This window comes from Vulpes lagopus, chromosome 22 (assembly GCF_018345385.1).
Source record: "Vulpes lagopus strain Blue_001 chromosome 22, ASM1834538v1, whole genome shotgun sequence".
In the NCBI taxonomy this organism is placed as follows: Eukaryota; Metazoa; Chordata; class Mammalia; order Carnivora; family Canidae; genus Vulpes; species Vulpes lagopus.
In genome coordinates, this window is record NC_054845.1 from 6,237,747 (window position 1) to 6,257,525 (window position 19,779).

Below are 19,779 nucleotides of genomic sequence, written 5' to 3' on the forward strand. Positions count from 1 at the left end.
CGCCGCAGGTCAGCCAGGTGAGACCAGTAAGCTCTGCAAAGAGCGCAGGACAATCCGGGAGGGGAGTAGGAGGAAACTACATATCCCGGCATGCCTCGCCAGCGAGCACAATGGAGCTCCGTCGTCATCCGGGTCACGGGGCTGTGCGTTCCGTGCGCGCCGCCGGATTCCGGCCTCCTGGGTCCCGCCCCGGGCGGAGGGCCCTCCTGGGCCGGGAAAACTACAATTCCCGGCATGCGCTGCCTCGGATGCGCCTGCGTGCGGGAGCTACCGCGCAGGAGCGGGTTGGTTTGAAGCGCTGTGTTGGTTCCATGGACACCCGCCCGCCTGCTGCGGGACCGAGCTCCTGGCGGCCGGATGGAGCGTGGGGTAAGGCCGGTGCGGGGCCCGCGGGGCAGAGCTGGCGGCCCGGCGGGGACCACCGTCACCTCCCGCCGCCGCTCTCTCGTCCCCCTGGTTTGTGGCTTCGGCGTCGGGTGCGGGTGAAAACCGTTTCGGAGCTAGGTTTGCCCCGGCCTGGATCCCGCTGAGGGGCGGGCGCACCCGCTCAGCCCAGGACTTCGTCAGGTGGTGTCGGGTTCTCAGGAAGGCCATTTCGACGTCTTGGTTCTTTTTCTTTCTTTCTTTTTTTTTTTTTTTAATTTTTTTATTTATTTATGATAGTCACAGAGAGAGAGAGAGAGGCAGAGACACAGGCAGAGGGAGAAACAGACTCCATGCACCGGGAGCCTGATGTGGGATTCGATCCCGGGTCTCCAGGATCGCGCCCTGGGCCAAAGGCAGGCGCCAAACCGCTGCGCCACCCAGGGATCCCTTTTTCTTTCTTTCTTTCTTTCTTTCACCCAGGGATCCCTTTTTCTTTCTTTCTTTCTTTCTTTCTTTCTTTCTTTCTTTCTTTCTTCCTTCCTTCCTTCCTTCCTTCCTTCCTTCCTTCCTTCCTCCTTCCCTTCCCTTCCTTTCCTTCCTTTCCTTCCTTTTCTTTTTCTTTTTTTTTTTTAAGATTTTATTTATTCGTGAGAGACAGAGGCAGAGACACAGGCAGAGGGAGAAGCAGGCTCCATGCAGGGAGCCCGACGCGGGACTCGATCCCGGGTCCCCAGGATCCGCTGAGCCACCCGGGGATTCCCCGACGTGTTGGTTCTTAAAAGATTCTTTGTCACCGGTCATATTCCTTGATGTGGTGTCGGGAATTGGCATCTGGGGCCTCCCTGGGGGGCTCAGCGGCACAGGGCGTGGCCCCGGGATCCTGGGATCAAGGCCCACGTCGGGCTCCCTGCATGGAGCCTGCTTCTCCCTCTGCCTGCGTCCCTGCCTCTGTGTGTGTGTGTGTGTGTGTGTGTGTGTGTGTCATGAATAAATAAATAAAATCTAAAAAAAAAAAAAAAAAAAAAAGGAATTGGCACCCGTTCTTTGAAGTTCGCCCGGGACCTGGCACCTGCGCTGGAGCAGAACGCGCGTCCCCGGCCCGTGTGGACCTCTCCTCCTCGGCGTGTGCCCCGCGCAGGGGCGCCGCGCACTTGGAGGCTCCTCGTGACCCTCGTGACCCGACTTGTCCATCGTGGAGGCCGCAGGGCCAGTCCTGGCCTCCCTTAGGTGGCTTTACGAGCTGGCCGTAGGTGGACGACCTCAGAACTCACGCCGGAGCTCCGGCCCACGCTTCTCCCTTGGACTCTGCGGACAGATTCATCTGACCTCTATCACCAGGTCATCGTTCCTGTGTGGGATTTAACATTCCCCGAAACAACTCCAGCTTTCCCCTAACCCTGACCCTCTGGCGGGTTTTTCCATGGTCTCCATTGACGGCACCACTCTTCTTCCGGCTGTTTCCTTGCTCTCCTGTTTCCTATCTAACCCATTAGCAAAACCGGGCTTTAGAATACGGCTGGGCTCTGACCACCTCTGGGCCTTCTGTTTCTGTCACCTCCATCCCACCCAGCGGTGCCGCCTGCCCGGGTTACTGTAGTAGCTTCCCAGCTGGTCCCCCTACCTCGGGGCGGGTATCGAGCGTGATCCAGGTGAGAGGTAGCTTGCATCACACCACTCCTTCCACTGCATCCTCCAAGGCCTCTCAGAGTACTGAGGGGAAAGGCCAAAACTTTATAATGTTCTCTCTCCCTCTTTTTTTTTTTTTTTTAGATTTATTTATTATATGAGACACAGAGAGAGAAAGCATGGTAGAGACACAGGCCAACGGAGAAGCAGGCTCCCTGCAGGGAGCCCGACATGGGAATCGATTCCAGGACCCCAGGGTCACGCTTGGCCCAAGGCAGGCGCTAAACTGCTGAGCCACCCAGGGATCCCGAGCCAAAACTTTGTAATAGCCCTTAAGGTCTAATGTGATCTGGTCCCTTTATTACCCTCTGACCCCACCTCCCATAGTTCTTTCTTTCATTTTCTCCTCTCCAGCCTGACTGACCTCTCTCCTGCTTGTGACATCTTGGCACTCACTCTTCACTCCCTCTGGACCTCTCTGCCTTCCAGGTATTTATGTGGCTCACTCCAGCACCTCCGTCCCAGCTCTTTGCTCAGATACCTTCTCAATAATATTTTCTTTGACCAGTGTGTTTAAAATGAAAGCCTGCATCACAGTTTCTATCCCATCTTCTTTCCCACTTTAGTTTCCCCCACGAACTGTCACCAGTGAACAAACTGTATTTTACTTCATGTTTATATTCCTCAGTTGGGATATAAGCTCCAGGAGGGCAAGGAATGTTGTCTGTTCTGTTCACCGGTGTGTATGACCATACCCAGCTCATGGTGGCATTCAGGCACCGTTTTGGTGGTTGTGTGAGTGAATGAAGACAGCATTGCTGAGCAAATTATTTTCCAATGGTTATGATAACATCGAGTCCCTGGCCTGTTACTTTAGAGCCAACAGCATGTAGTTGGACGTATTGTCGGATTTAGGAATGGGGCGTATGTCCACTGAAGCAAGTATTCCCTTCCTTTTTTTTTTTTCTTAAGGTTTTATATATATTTTTAATTTTTATTTTTATTTTATTATTTTTTTAATTTTTTAATTTATTTATGATTGTCATAGAGAGAGAGAGAGAGGCAGAGACACAGGCAGAGGGAGAAGCAGGCTCCATGCACCGAGAGCCCGACGTGGGATTCGACCCCGGGTCTCCAGGATCATGCCCTGGGCCAAAGGCAGGCGCCAAACCACTGCGCCACCCAGGGATCCCCTATTTTTAATTTTTTCCCCTATTTTTAATTTTTAAAAGAATTTTATTTTATATTTATTTATTATTTTAAAAATATTTTATTTATTTATTCATGATAGATGCACACAGAGAGAGAGAGAGAGAGAGGCAGAGACACAGGCAGAGGGAGAAGCAGGCTCCATGCAGAGAGCCCAATGTGAGACTCGATCCCAGGACCCTGGGATCACTCCCTGAGCCAAAGGCAGATGCTCAACCACTGAGCCACCCAGGTGCCCTTCATTATTATGATTTTTAAAGAGTTATCTTTAATCTCCACACCCAAAGGGGACTCAAACTCACAACCCCAAACCAAGAGTGGCATCCTCTACCAACTGTGCCAGCTAGGCACCCAAATCCCCTTCTCAAAGTCACCTGGCTTTTACTAGTATATGACTTAAGACATGGGTCTTATTCATGCCATCCTTGCAATGAGGTAACCTGCTTAGGCGCTCCGTAGAACTACTCTCCATAGAAATACTCTCCCTAAACATGGGAGACAGAACTGTATTAATTTGATAATGATACATTTATGAAAGTCGCTATGAATGAACTTTTTTTAGAACTACAAGCTTCTGTCTTAGTATTTTTACTGTTATGATCAAGCATTAGGCCTTGGGTTCAAGACTACCTTCAGGGATATTTGCACCTTTTCAAAAGCAGCAAAGCAGACGTAAGTCAAGCCATAATCTCTTTGCTGCAGTGCTAGCATTTAGAGCTAGATTCCTTTCTTCTAAGACTGTACTTCTTACAAGACAGTGAGCTTTTGAGCTGTGGCTTCTGAGGATCTGCCAAGCAGCTAGTGCACTATGGGTGGACCTGCTAGATGATGGAGGACAGGCAGGAGTGTGAGTACAGTGAGAACTAGACTCCCTACCAACTCAACAGATTTCCTGGATCCCAGGTAGTTAACTCACTCTTCCTTTAACAGGCTCCCAAGGTATTCAGTGCCTCTCCCTGGTGGATATTAAGGCTGTCTTGCTCTTGATGTACCATTGCTTGTCTCCTTGCTTCCTCCGGCTCTCCTGACCTTGACCCCCCCCCCCCCAACTCCACCCCATTGCAGGGGAGGTTTGTGGAGGAATGGTTTTCAGTTGATCCAGGGACCTGTTTTTAATCTCCAAAAAGCTAGATGGGTTTCTTTAGTTTTCCAGTCAACTTCTCGGATCACTGGTACATGTTCCTCAGCGATTCACTAAGAGGATATTTCAAGCTTTATCCCCTGCCCACCATTAGTTTCTTCCAAGCACCTCACTCTTCCCTTCCTTAGGGTGAATTTTCTATTAATCTCCTTCCTCTCAGAGGCTGGGGCCCAAGTTTGTTTCTTCTTTTTGTTCGAGTATTCTTTTCTCTCCAGAAGCATGAGTGGCTCTAGTTGTAAATCAGATTCAGGTGGGCATGAGTGTTGTGCATCCAATTCTTACTCAGACCTGCAGACTTTCTCTTAAAAAAAAAAAAAAAAGTGATTTGATTTGGTTTTCCATTTTGTTTTTGTGACCCAAAGTGACACAGACTGTAAAGCATGAGCATTTTATATGTATCATAGGTGCCTTAGGGAAATATCAGCAAAACTGTGACATTTCAACAATAATACGGAAACATTTTAGATGGGATTCTGTGTCCCATTCACAGTATGGGACTTGTATCCCATTTCCTTTATTTTTTTCCAAAGTGAACTAATGTTCATATTCGTATTTTATGCTCGGTTTTTGATATAAATTAATAGAGGCTATCCTTTATGTTATAATCCACTACCTCAGCCTAACAAGTTGCCAGGGAAATTGTCCTCCCTCTCACCTCTGGCAGTGCTTGTCATTTCTTTTACCATTTCCTTTTACTTGTGTCTCCATCAACTATTGCCTGGGCTGTTGTATTTTAGGAATGTTTATGTTGCAGGTAATAGAAAAGCATGACTAACACAAAAGACGAAACTTTATTTTTCTCAAATAAGCAGAGATTGTATGTTTGTAGTTTTGCAAAAAAAAAAAAAAAAAAAAAAAAAAAAAGATAGGTTAATCGAAACTTCTCTGGCCTTTTCTGTGTGTTTCTCAAATGCTGGTGATCCCTGGCTCTTTGTACCTAAAAGTGAGGCACTGCATGGCTGACTGCGAGAGAGTTCTCAGAGCTCTGGGCCTCATATGGGGAAGTAAAGGACCAGTACCATTATGTCATTTTTTTCTAGCAGAAAACAAAAGCCTTCCTGAAGTTCCTTGCCAACTTTTTGCCCAAAGTCTCTTTGGACAGAATGTGTTACATCCTGTGCCAGCTGCAAGGGAAGCTAGGGACATGAACTTTTCAGCTTCTTTTGGAGAGAGAACAAAACCTCAAACCTTATTATACATTCTTTATGTTTTCTCCCCACTTTGGGTCTGGGTCATTTCTACGTGGGCAGTGACAAGACAGCAGGTGACAGAAAATGGAATGGAGGGTAATTGCGTGTGGTGTTTCTCCCTTGTTACCCTTCCATTTTCTCCCCACCCCATGCTATTGGTGGTTCCCACAAACCTAACCCTGGTTTCATGAAGGGTCTTCATTCTGTTACCTGAGGAACCTGTGGGTGGTACCTGTGGTGACATGAACAGGTGTCTCCAAATCTGGCTTTTTTTCAGAGACGTAGATGAACCTTACTTCAAATCTTTGTATATCCAGAGACTCTGTTACTATCTATATACACCTTTGTCTTCCCCTTCAGGAAAAATTGAAAGCATGGAAGGAAATTACAGAGAGCTTCTTAACCTCTGTGTCCTTAAGCTGACCGTTTACAGGAAGTGTTTTAACAAATTCAGATTATGTGAGTCAGAAGTGCTTTCTGTTTCATAGATGAGAATGAAAGAGAGAAATCCTCATCAGAATCACTAGAATAAGAGTAAAAAGAAAATTTGTACCCTTCCATTTTTCCTTCCCTCCAGCTCATTCTATTCCGTTTCTATGAAATTAACTTTTTTTTTTTTTTTAATTCCACAGACAAGTGATTTCAGAATAGTATTTTTCTTTCTCTTTCTGGTTTATCTCACATACCACAGTGCCCTCTAGATTCATCTATGTCGTTGTCAATAGCAGGGTTTTCTTTCTTTTTATGGTTGAACAATATAATTTATCTATTGAGGATGTATATGTATATATACATCTCATATGTTCTTTGTTCATTCATCTGTTGAAGGCTGTTTAGGTGGTTTCTCTATCTTGGCTAATGTGAATAATGCTGCCCTGAACATGAGTGAACAGGTACCTCTTTGAAATACTCTTTGTTTCCTTTGCATATATACCGACAAGTGGATTACTGGATCCTATGTTAGTTCGATTTTTAACTTTTTGAGGAACTTCTGTACTGTTTTCCATAATGGATGGCTGTGCCATTTTATATTCCCACCAATAGTGTGTGAGGGTTCTCATCTTCACCAACATTTGCTCTCTTTTTGATAATAGTTATGCTAAGGTTATATGTCATCGTGGTTTTGATTTACATCTACCTGGTGATTAGTGATGTTGAGCACCTTTTTGTTTATCTATTGGCCATCTGTATGTTGTCTTTGAGGAAAATGTCTATTCAGGTCCTCTGCCTATTTTTTAATTGTTTTCTTTGCTTTTTTGCAGTTGAGGTATATGAGTTCTTTCTATATTTTGGACATTATCCTCTTATCAGATTTTCTACCATTCTGTAGGTTACCTTCTCAAGATATTCTGAGGATTGGGCAGCCCAGGTGGCTCAGTGGTTTAGCGCTGCCTTCAGCCCAGGGCGTGATCCTGGAGACCCCGGATCGAGTCCCTCGTCGGGCTCCCTGCATGGAGCCTGCCTCTCCCTCTGCCTATGTCTCTGCCTCTCTCTCTGTGTCTCTCATGAATAAATAAATAAAATCTTTTTTAAAAAAAGATATTCTGAGGATCTAATGTATAGCATAGTAACATAGTAATATGTTGTATAGTTGAAAGTTGTGAGAGTAGGTCTTAAGCATTTTTATCACAGACACACAAAGTTAACTATGTTACCTATGTGGGGTGATGGATGTGTTAATTATCTTGATCTTGGTAACCATTCTACAGTTTATATGTTTATCAAATCATATTGTACACTTTAAATATATACAGTTATATTCAATTATTTCTCAGTAAATTAAAAAAAAAAAAAGAATAGGCCATTCTCTGGGACCTACTGAGGGGAGATAAAAGATGATTAGAGAGTTATTTAGGATGAAGAAATGTCCTTGATGGCTGTAGCACAGTTATATTGGCAAGAAGCTCAGCCTTTTCACACCCTCTTGCCATGCTTCTTGCCCCCTTAAATCCTGCCATCAGTTTTCCCACTTTTTAAAATCTTGCCTTGAGTGATGGCGATTACCTTCAGTTACTTGGACCTAAGCTAGTCACCACTTCCGCTGCCTGAGAGATGAGGGGAAGAGAGATACTTGATTATACAGCAAGTGGGGGAGAAAATATGTGTTCCTAACATCCAAAGTGAGATCTTCGTGAACACGTTTCCATAGGAGCACTGTTGGTAGTAATGGTTAAAGTTTACAGTCTAGTTAATATAGAAATGTCTAGGATGGAGTTGCAGGAAAATGTCCTTAAAATTTCTTTCCACCAATGACCTTATCATTGAACTTTGGGCCCATGATTCATCTATATGTTGGACTGTTTCTCCTATGCTAATTTTACCTAATTCTGTCACAAATATTTCAAAAAGTACTCTTAAACAGTTTTTCCGGAGAAATTTTATGTCATTAGCTATAGAAGAATTTTTGCTAGGCTATGAAGTATGCAAATTTCTTTTTAAAATCGTTGCTTCGAAAAAAAAAATAAAAAAAATAAAATCATTGCTTCGATATAGTTGGCAAATTTATTTTGCAATGGGTGCTCAGAAGTCTAAGTATAGAATGTTTTTCTGAAAGGTTGGTTGGAAAATATTAAAACGATGATGGCTAGTAATAAAAGAAGTTAATAATTCCCTCAGGCAAGTCATAGGTCCTAGTATGTATCTAATAGGAACAGATAGGATGGACTAGATTATGATGCAATAACAAACTATTCAACAATCTCAGTGTCTTTTTTTTTTTTTTTAAATTTATTTATTCACGAGAGATGCAGAGAGAGAGAGAGGCAGAGATGTAGGCAGAGGGGGTAGCAGGTTTCCTGCGGGGTGCTTCATGTGGGACTTGATCCCAGGACTGCAGGATCACCTCTGAGCTGAAGACAGAGTCTCAACCACTGAGCCACCCAGGTGTCCCAATCTCAGTGTCTTAAAACAACATAAATTTATTGCCCACTCACACTGGATGTCATGGATGGATCATGGCTCTGCTTCATGTCGTCTTCACTCTGGGATCTCGGCACATGAAGCTGGCCCTATCTGGGTTGTGGCTTATCTCATGGAGGGGAAGAAAGAAGGAGATGATGAATGACAAATTAGCTGTTAAAGCTTCCACCCACATTAAGTTAAAGCAAGACACATGGCCATTTCTGATTTCAGCAGGACAGAGATGTATAATTCTCCCACAGGAAGGGACAGTGACTATTTTGAACATAATAGAACCTACTATACTAATATTGTGACTTTAATCGCAGGTGCATATGGAAACTGCAGTGACCAGACCAGTCCTTTCTCCAACCCACATCAATGCTACAGCTTCTGAAACATTCACAGTACTTCAGCAAAGGATGAGAATAGTTGAGGAACAGACCAGTTCTCTGAGGGACGATCTAATAATGTTGGACTTTGGTGAAAAAAGGTAACGAATGGAAAATGAACTAGATCTTTGTAGGTTGAAAAATTCTGCCTCACTGGTTATTAATAAGGAGTGACAGTGCAGATGGTTTGGCAGATGAAATATAGGCATTTATAAAAGAATTAAGGAAAAACAGTTGCCATTTGAACAGTAATTAGAAAATATTTGCAAAATAGTTGTCATCCCGTAATAGAGCTATTATTACCACTGTTCCCCTAAACAGCTATTTAAAGTGTGCTAATTAGATGCACAAACTTTGATATCCTGTTCACCTTCAAAACTTGATTGAAAATAAACATGGAAATTTTTGTATAATTAGAAAAAATTTGGTTCTTATTTTTTAAATCAAAAATAGATTTTGATAGTAAGGTGAACATTTAAACTTGATTCATGCCATTAATATGGTCTTCATTTTCTTTCCCCAGACTTGTGAATTAAAAGAAAGATTTTAAGTTTTTTTTTAAAAAATCATAATTTAGAATGAGGTACTCAGAAAAAAAAAAGGTACCTCATTGGCTAAAGAAGTTTTGCCATTAAAAGTTGGATTATTAATGACCCGAGGAATCTGGGTGCTTAAGCAGCCAATATCTAATTTACTGGTATGATTTTCTTTAAGATTACATATATATATTTACCTAGTGTCTCTCATGAAAACCTAAAATTATTATAGTTGGCATTATGGCACCCATAGAATGAATAATTTTTCAGTAGTTAAAGATGAAATTTGTATAGTTGTTGAGTGTGCTAGAATAAATTAGGAATGTTTATTATGACCTTGTTTAAAATTTTTCTAAAAATATGTGAATATATTTCCTCCATGCTAACTTTAATTCTTAGCTTATAGTTATAGGTTTAGCATTTAACATGTTTTATGTATCACATAAAAGTTCACAAAAAATTCAGATTAAAAGAAACAACCATTATAAAGCCAGTGGTCTTTATCCATCCAACATTAGTCTCCTCCTCTCTACCTAATGGTCCTTTCTGTATTAAAATTTGGAGATGCTTATTAACTAAGAAATCTAATTTTTATTCTTTTTTTTTTTAAAGATTTTTTATTTATTTATTCGGAGGGGGGGCGGCAGAGAGAGAAGCAGTCTCCATGCAGGGAGCCTGACGTTGGATTCGATCCCGGGTCTCCAGGATCACACCCCAGGCTGCAGGGGGCGCTAAACCGCTGCACCACGGGGGCTGCCCCTAATTTTTATTCTTGGTAGAAATGTTACATTGACCTGATGATTGCATTGCATAATATTGTTAAATTGAGATCTTTGTCCAGAGGCCAACTGGAAACCCCAAAATGCTTAGAAGAGCCTGTGAACATCATTAGTCCTATCGAGAAGGAAGTCATTTGTTCAGAAAAAACAGATATTCTATGGAAGAACTGTGAGTTTCTGATAAATCGAATGTGCCGTCTGGAAAGCCTCATCCAGTCTTTGAAGATGAACATCTTTCGTTTGCAAACTGAAAAGGATTTAAATCCACAGAAAACAGGTACAGAGAGAAGAGAATCATCAGAAATTTGGTCCTCTATGGGTGCTTAATGAGCTTATGATTCTTTTCCTTTCCTGACCTTTCAACTGCTCCATGACCCTCCTGTGCTGTTGAGTAGCTTTTCTGAAGGATCAACTAAATGCAATACAGGAGGAGCATTCCAAGGACCTGAAGCTATTACATCTTGAAGTGATGAATTTGCGCCAGCAACTGAGAGATGTAAAAGAGGATGAAGACAAGGCACAAGAAGAAGTGCAAAGGTTGACTGCCACCCTGGAGATTGCCTCAGAGACAAAGGTTTGAATCCAGAATTCTGAAATACAGATTCACTGTTATCTGTTAGCTGGAGGAGGCAACAGACCCCAAAAACTGACTTTTTAAAATAGGTTATGTGATGTGAGGATTTTTGACATTTCATAGTTACCTACATTGATGATCTAAACTATTGAATACTTTCAGTATCAGAGTCCTTACCTGGTATACATGGAAGTGAGAGTCCAAAGATACGAGGTAGCGTCTCTGCTCTTCTAAGAGCTTATATGCTAGCTGAGAGAACAAGTAATAGCATGAAAAAGTAAATAGAGAAAAAAATAAGGCATAGGAAATGTTAAAGGACGGTGTAGGACAGTAAGTGAATATTGACGTGTAAGTGTTTCGTGTTCAGGTAGGTTTGAGAAGTTGGGTATGCCCTATCTAGGGTAGATTAGGGTAGAATTCCAGAAAGAGATATTATAGGAGCTGAACTTTTAGAAGATAAAGTAGAGAGGTGAGGACATTTCAGGGGGTACCCACAGAGGCTGGAAAGAGTATAGAGTAGGGTAGTCAACTGACAATTTTGTTCTTCTTCCATGAGCCAGGCAGTATAATAGATGGTCAACATGTTATTTGGTTTAATATTTGAAAAACCTTGGGATACCTGAGGGGCTTATGGTTGAGCGTCTGCATCTGGCTCAGGGTGTGATCTGGGAGTTCCGGGATCAAGTCTCACATCAGGCTCCCTGCAAGGAGCCTACTTCTCCCTCTGCCTATGTCTCTGCTTCTCTATGTCTCTCATGAATAAATAAATGAAAAATCTTTAAAACAAATTTTGAAAAACCTCATGAAAGGATATTATTGTCCCTGTTTTAGTAATAAGAGCATCAGGCCCCAGAGAGAACTCATTTCTCTAAGATCACACTTCCCTGTCGTCTTCCTCCTTTTCGGGTTTGAACTTTCCACTGATATAGTTAGGGGAAATGCATAAACTAGCCTGACAAGAGTGAGGAATTTTGAGGAGGCAAATAAATTGGAAATTAGCTAGGGATCTCATTATAGAGTATTTTATTTTATTTTATTTTATTTTATTTTTAATTTTTTATTTATTTATGATAGTCACAGAGAGAGAGAGAGAGAGGCAGAGACACAGGCGGAGGGAGAAGCAGGCTCCATGCACCGGGAGCCTGATGTGGGATTCGATCCCGGGTCTCCAGGATCGCGCCCTGGGCCAAAGGCAGGCGCCAAACCGCTGCGCCACCCAGGGATCCCTCATTATAGAGTATTTTAAAGTCAAGAATAATCAGTAGTTGGGCTTTATCTTACAGGGGGTGACTATTATTTTTGATAAAGCTGAGCAATATTCTATTGTATACATCTACTACATCTTCCTTATCCATTCATCCACTGGTGGACTTGTGGGCTCTTTCCATACTTAGGCTATTGTGGACATTGGTGCTATAAACATTGGGGTAGAGGTGCACCTTCGGATCACTATTTTTGTATCCTTTGGGTAAATAACTAATAGTGTCATTGCTAGGATGTAGGGTAGCTCTATTTTTAACTTATTGAGGAACCTCCACACTGTTTTCCAGAGTGGCTGTACCAGCTTGCATTCCCACCAGCAGCGCAAGAGGGTTCCCCTTTCTCCGCATCCTTGACAACATCTGTTGTTTCCTGACTTGTTAATTTTAGCCATTCTGACTGGTGTGAGATGATATCTCATTGTGGTTTTGATTTGTATTTTCCCTTTTGCTGAGTGATGTGGAACATCCCTTTTTTGTGTGTCTCCTGGCCATTTGATGTCTTCTTTGGAGAAATGCCTGTTCATGTCTGCGCATTTCTTGACTGTTTTTTGGGAGTGTTGAGTTTGATAAATTCTTTATAGATTTTTGATACTAGACATTTCAAATTTCTTCTTCCATTCAGTAGGTTGTCTTTTGGTTTTGTCTCCTGTTTCCTTTGTGGCGCAAAAGCATTTTATCTTGATGAAGTCCCAATAATTCATAAATCTTTAAAAAAATTAAAAATAAAAGGAAAATAATAGAACTCATGGATCAAAGTAATAAAAAACTTTCTTTTAAAAATATCTAACTTTAATAATTACTTCAGACTCACAATAGGAAGTATTTGTAACCATATCCAGAATAGCATTTATAGGTTGATAGAAAAAAGTCTAGATTTGAACCGATGTGCCTATAGACAGTTTCTTTCTTCATTACAGATTATTTAGAACCTTTTCCCCTTCTACTTTTAGAAGAATGCAGCCATTATTGAAGAGGAATTGAAGACCACAAAACGTAAAATGAACCTGAGAATTCAAGAGGTAAGATAAAAAAAGATGCTGGAGGCTGGAGGGGGCGTTGGAATTGCTGAGAAGTTAAGAAAGTAGAAAGAATGAAAAACTTTGAAGAAAAATATATTACTGTGTAGTAGGAAGATTTTAAAAATAATGTCATGTGAAATTCAAGTGAAAGTAGCTGCCCTTATTTGACATTAAGAGTTCTTTTGCCGCAATACAGCCATACAACCAGAAATAAAGTAAGTTTGTTAGCCAGGAAGGAAATTTGTTACCACAAAATTCATATACTAGAGCTAAGTGAACACTTCATACAAAGACCTTTTAAACTAAAGTTGTGTTTAAAACAAAAAGCTTTTAATGAGCCTTGCTCATCTATTTTACCTTGAAACCTCTATTTCAGCCTAACTCTTAGTAAGATAACAGATTGGTGAATTGTGAAGTAGGTGGCTGCTAAAAGTTGCTGACTAAAAGTTGGCAGCTGAACACAGTGGAAGAGTCAGGAAATTTAGTAATCCAACACACCCTGGCCTAAAACCTCAATATTCCCTAACAGAAGAAATCATTGATATTAATCCAAATCAAAAGGATCCAAATTATATTTAAAATATTCTACTGTATAAAACAAAGATAGGTATAGTTCTTAAGAATTAATTTTCCAGGATCGCGCCCTGGGCCAAAGGCAGGCGCCAAACCGCTGCGCCACCCAGGGATCCTCATTATAGAGTATTTTAAAGTCAAGAATAATCAGTAGTTGGGCTTTATCTTACAGGGGGTGACTATTATTTTTGATAAAGCTGAGCAATATTCTATTGTATACATCTACTACATCTTCCTTATCCATTCATCCACTGGTGGACTTGTGGGCTCTTTCCATACTTAGGCTATTGTGGACATTGGTGCTATAAACATTGGGGTAGAGGTGCACCTTCGGATCACTATTTTTGTATCCTTTGGTAAATAACTAATAGTGTCATTGCTAGGATGTAGGGTAGCTCTATTTTTAACTTATTGAGGAAACCTCCTCACAACTGTTTCCGAGTGGGGCTGTTCACAGCTTGCATTCCCACCAGCAGCGCAAGAGGGTTCCCCTTTCTCCGCATCCTTGACAACATCTGTTGTTTCCTGACTTGTTAATTTTAGCCATTCTGACTGGTGTGAGATGATATCTCATTGTGGTTTTGATTTGTATTTTCCCTTTTGCTGAGTGATGTGGAACATCCCTTTTTTGTGTGTCTCCTGGCCATTTGATGTCTTCTTTGGAGAAATGCCTGTTCATGTCTGCGCATTTCTTGACTGAATTATTTGTTTTTTGGGAGTGTTGAGTTTGATAAATTCTTTATAGATTTTTGATACTAGACATTTCAAATTTCTTCTTCCATTCAGTAGGTTGTCTTTTGGTTTTGTCTCCTGTTTCCTTTGTGGCGCAAAAGCATTTTATCTTGATGAAGTCCCAATAATTCATAAATCTTTAAAAAAATTAAAAATAAAAGGAAAATAATAGAACTCATGGATCAAAGTAATAAAAAACTTTCTTTTAAAAATATCTAACTTTAATAATTACTTCAGACTCACAATAGGAAGTATTTGTAACCATATCCAGAATAGCATTTATAGGTTGATAGAAAAAAGTCTAGATTTGAACCGATGTGCCTATAGACAGTTTCTTTCTTCATTACAGATTATTTAGAACCTTTTCCCCTTCTACTTTTAGAAGAATGCAGCCATTATTGAAGAGGAATTGAAGACCACAAAACGTAAAATGAACCTGAGAATTCAAGAGGTAAGATAAAAAAAGATGCTGGAGGCTGGAGGGGGCGTTGGAATTGCTGAGAAGTTAAGAAAGTAGAAAGAATGAAAAACTTTGAAGAAAAATATATTACTGTGTAGTAGGAAGATTTTAAAAATAATGTCATGTGAAATTCAAGTGAAAGTAGCTGCCCTTATTTGACATTAAGAGTTCTTTTGCCGCAATACAGCCATACAACCAGAAATAAAGTAAGTTTGTTAGCCAGGAAGGAAATTTGTTACCACAAAATTCATATACTAGAGCTAAGTGAACACTTTCATACAAAGACCTTTTAAACTAAAGTTGTGTTTAAAACAAAAAGCTTTTAATGAGCCTGCTCATCTAATTTTACCTTGAAACCTCTATTTCAGCCTAACTCTTAGTAGATAACAGATTGGGAATTGTGAAGTAGGTGGCTGCTAAAAGTTGCTGGACTAAAAGTTGGCAGCTGAACACAGTGGAAGAGTCAGGAAAATTAGTAATCCAACACACCCTGGCCTAAAAACCTCAATATTCCCTAACAGAATAATCATTGATATTAATCCAAATCAAAAGGATCCAAATTATATTTAAAATATTCTACTGTATAAAACAAAGAAATAGGTATAGTTCTTAAGAAAATTCTTTTTTTTTTTTTTTAATTTTTATTTATTTATGATAGTCACACAGAGAGAGAGAGAGAGAGAGGCAGAGACATAGGCAGAGGGAGAAGCAGGCTCCATGCACCAGGAGCCCGACGTGGGATTCGATCCTGGGTCTCCAGGATCGCGCCCTCGGCCAAAGGCAGGCGGCAAACTGCTGCACCACCCAGGGATCCCAGTTTTTAAGAAAATTCTTATGAAAAATTACTTTTTAAGTTATGATTTTTAGTGCTGAAGTTGTTAAATTTAGCTGTCTGGAAAATTGTGTTATGTACTTGATTTGCCAGTAACTAGTGATAAAAGCATGATTTTTTCATAGTTAGAATGTATTACATTTAGCTTATTTTTTGGGTTTTAGATATTTTAGTAGTATTTTTTTAGAGAAGTTTTACAGTTATAGAAAAACTGCACAGAAAACAGTTCTCAAACGTGTTATCCCCATTTCTAGTTTCCCCTATTATTAACATCTCGCATTAGTGTTATACATTTGTTACATTTGATGAACTAGTATTGATAAATCATAGTTAGCTAAAGTCCACAGTTAATATTAAGATTCATCCTTTGTTCGTTATAATATCTTACAGAACAGTATCACTGCCCTAAAAATGCTCTGTGCTCCATATACCCATCCCTTCCCTCTTCTCTTCCGGAGCCCCTGCAACCACTGATCTTTTCATTGGCTATAGTTTTGTTATAGTTGGAGTGTGGGAGCTTGTGGTTGTTTTGGACTGGCTTCTTTCTTTCTTTTTTTTTTTTTCTTTTTTCTTTTTTTTTGGACTGGCTTCTTTCACTTAGCATATGCATTCAAGGTGCCTCCAAGTCTTATCATGGTATGATAACTCATTTTATTGCTAAACAATATTCCATTGTATGGGTATACTACAATTTGTTTATCCATTCATCTATTGAAGAACATCTTGGTTGCTTCTAAGTTTTGGCAATTGTGAATAAAGCTGCTATAAACATTCATATGCAGGTTTTTATGTGGACATGTTATCCACTCATTTGGATAAACACTTAGAGTTCAATTGCTGGACCATATGGTAAGCTTTTGTTTACCTTTGTAAGAAACTGCCAACCTGTCTTAAAAATTGGCCGTACCATTTGGCATTTCACACCAACATTGAATGAGTTCCTGTTGCTCCGCATACTCATCAGCAGGTTGTCTTGTCAGTGTTTTGAATTTTTGCCATTTTAATATGTGTTAGTAGTATCTTGTTTAAATTATAATTCCCTAATGATGTATGATGATGAGTATCTTTATGTGCTTATTTGCCATCTGTAGATCTTACTTGGTGAGGTGTCTGTCAGATCGTATGCTTTTTTTGTAATTGAGTTGTTTGTTTTCTTATGTTGAGTTTTAAAAGTTCTTTGTGTATTTTGGATACTAATCAAATCATGTGTTTTGCAGCTTTTTTCCCTATTCTGTAGCTTACATTTTGCAGAGCAGAAGCTTTTAGTTTTAACGAAGTTCAGTTGACTAATTTTTTCTTCCAGGGATTGTACTTTTGGTGTTATAAGTGATCATCAAACCTAAGGTCACCAAGATTTTTCTCTTGTGTTATTTTTAGAAGCCTTACAGTTTTTGCATTTTACATTTAGATAAATGATACATTTTGAATTAACGATGTGAGAGCTATATCTTGTTTTTTTTTTATCTTGTTTTTTTTTGTGTATGTCTGTATGTATGTCCACTTGTTCCAGCCCCTTTGTTTAAAAGACTATCAGTAATTACCATTTATCATTATTCTTTTTTTTTAAATTTTTATTTATTTATGATAGTCACAGAGAGAGAGAGAGAGAGGCAGAGACATAGGCAGAGGGAGAAGCAGGCTCCATGCACCGGGAGCCCGACGTGGGACTCGATCCCGGGTCTCCAGGATCGCGCCCTGGGCCAAAGGCAGGCGCTAAACCGCTGCGCCACCCAGGGATCCTTCATTATTCTTTATTAGGAAATTCTTAATTCTGAGTGCTGTGATAAGATTTTGAATTTTTATCGAATCCTCTCAAGGACCCCTAGAAGGAGAAAAAAAAAAAAAAAAGGACCCCTCGAAGGACTGTCTTAGTCAAAATACATTTTTGGTATTCAAGCAGGAAGGATGTATTAGTTTGCTAGAGCTGCAGTTACAAACCACCACAGACTGGGTGCCTTAAACAACAGAAATTTCTTATATTTCTGGAGATTTGAAGTCCAAGATGGAGATGTCAGCAGGCTTTTTTCTCCTGAGGCTTCTCCCTGACTTGCAGATGGCGGCCTTCTTACTGTGTCCTCACGTGGTCTTTTTGGTGCACGCACATCCCTGGTACCTTTGTGTGTCCCAGTTTCCTTCTCTTAAAAGACACCATTCAGGTTGGATTAGGGCCCACCCTAACAGCATTATTATAGCTTATCACCTCTTTAAAGGCCCTATCTCTAAATACGGTCACATTTTGAGATACTGGGAGTAGAGCTTCAACATAATATTCTGGGGGAATACAATTCAGCTGGCATCAGGGGGCTGTATAAAGGTGGAATAAATGTGGTACATATCTTCCTAAGATATATATATATATATATACAATCTGGTTCTGATAAATGTAAAACTGCTTTTATTAATGCTTCAGAAATAAATACTTCAGTAGTATAATTATCAAGTAAAGATTCCTCAATAAAGGACTTAAATTATATCTTGAGTAGATTATGCTATGTAATTTGATCCAGAGCTTAGAAAAATACAATAAGTTACTTTATATCACAAAGTAATTATAGTCTGATAGTATAGTTAGTATTATATTATTAATACAGCCTAAAATCAAAACTATAGCTCATTCTTAATTAAATAAGATTGTCATACTTAATTGATATTTTGATGAGGAAGGAATTTCTAAACTTGAAATGAAGAAAGAGAATTATAAAAAGTTCAATTGATTTGAACACATAAGAATTCACAAATTCTACATGTGAAAAAAGGGCAAAAAGCAAAACTAGTAAAACCTAGCAAAACTAGGTAAATAATCTTTCCTTTTAAATAACTTAAAATAAAATAAATAAATAAATAAATAAATAACTTAAAATCGACTAAAGAAAAAAAGCCAACCAAAAAACAGTGGTCAACTAACAATTCAATATATATATGTTAACTTAGAAAATATATAGAGCTAATAATCATGTTAGAAAATGTTTGATCTCACTAATAACCAAAGAAATGAAAAGCTGTCAAGATGTTTATAATTTATTAGATTAGCAAAGATTTAAGATAATAATACGTAGAACTGATGGGATTTATTCTAATTCTACTGATACGCTAAAATTGGAGGGAAAATTATATACCCAGTGTATCAAAGGTCTAAAAATTATTTATACTTTAACCGAGTGATTTTTCTTGTAGGAATTTATCTTAAAGAAATAGTCAGAAATGCAAAGAAAGATTTATTCACAGGCATGTTCAGCGGGATGAAAGACTGGAAAAGCCTAAATGTTATTAGGGTTATGATTAAGAATATTATAACAGTCTTTAAACATTATAAAATAGATCATCCATAGAGAAAATACATATAAAATATATATGTATAATTTAGGGAAGAGCTATAAAGTGTACTCTTCCATCATCTTCACTGGGGCTTAAAAACAGAATTTCTTTCAACTTAACATCACTTCATAAAAGAAATAGCATTCTGCAATTCTCATTTAAGTTTGAAAGGATCTGTTACCTCATGAGTAAATACTCTTTTTTTATATCTTTATCTAAATCATCGTCAATAATTGAGAGAAACAAGGTTAGTGTTCCTTAATTTTTGAGTGGTAGTTTTATCTACTATTTAATAGTTACCTCATTATTTGTCTAGACCTTTAAATTCCCAAACAGAATTGGAACAGCTTTCAGGGGTATGTTTATACTCCTGTGGGATAAAAAATATTTTTAAAAAGGTAGATGAAGTCATCAAATATAGAAAAATAGGAATTAAAAAAGAAAATACAGAAATACAGAACATGTGTATATACTAAGGTGTGATATTAGTATTTTTTTTTATATTAGTATTTTTCAACCTTCTTTTTGTCACGTCTATTCTGAGACATATACTTTATACTGTAACCCCATACATAAATAATATACAGAAACATTTTGTAAAGCATAACTTATGCTTCCTTATTATATGCTATGTGCTCTGATATTTTTTCCCCCTTTTTAAGTGCTGCTTGCTTATTTTTATTTATTTATGATAGTCACAGAGAGAGAGAGAGAGAGGCAGAGACATAGGCAGAGGGAGAAGCAGGCTCCATGCACCGGGAGCCCGACGTGGGACTCGATCCCGGGTCTCCAGGATCGCGCCCTGGGCCAAAGGCAGGCACTAAACCGCTGCGCCACCCAGGGATCCTTCATTATTCTTTATTAGGAAATTCTTA

At 39.5% G+C, this 19,779-nt stretch overlaps 1 protein-coding gene across 9 annotated transcripts in view; it reads left to right on the forward strand.

Moving 5' to 3' along the window:
• Positions 1–255: 255 nt before the first annotated feature.
• The window catches only part of CCDC150 (coiled-coil domain containing 150), an 83,616-nt gene continuing 64,092 nt past the window's right edge, over positions 256–19,779 (forward strand). For 6 of the 9 annotated variants that reach the window (XM_041737406.1, XM_041737409.1, XM_041737411.1 and 3 more), the window contains exons 1-5: positions 256–369; positions 8,760–8,923; positions 10,188–10,414; positions 10,533–10,711; positions 12,924–12,992. In XM_041737406.1, the coding sequence (XP_041593340.1) occupies positions 358–369; positions 8,760–8,923; positions 10,188–10,414; positions 10,533–10,711; positions 12,924–12,992 (651 nt within the window). In that variant the 5' untranslated portion in view covers positions 256–357. Of the gene's footprint in view, positions 370–8,759; positions 8,924–10,187; positions 10,415–10,532; positions 10,712–12,923; positions 12,993–14,679; positions 14,749–19,779 lie in introns of those variants that run through there. The other 3 variants (XM_041737407.1, XM_041737416.1, XM_041737414.1) reach the window with 3 other exon arrangements.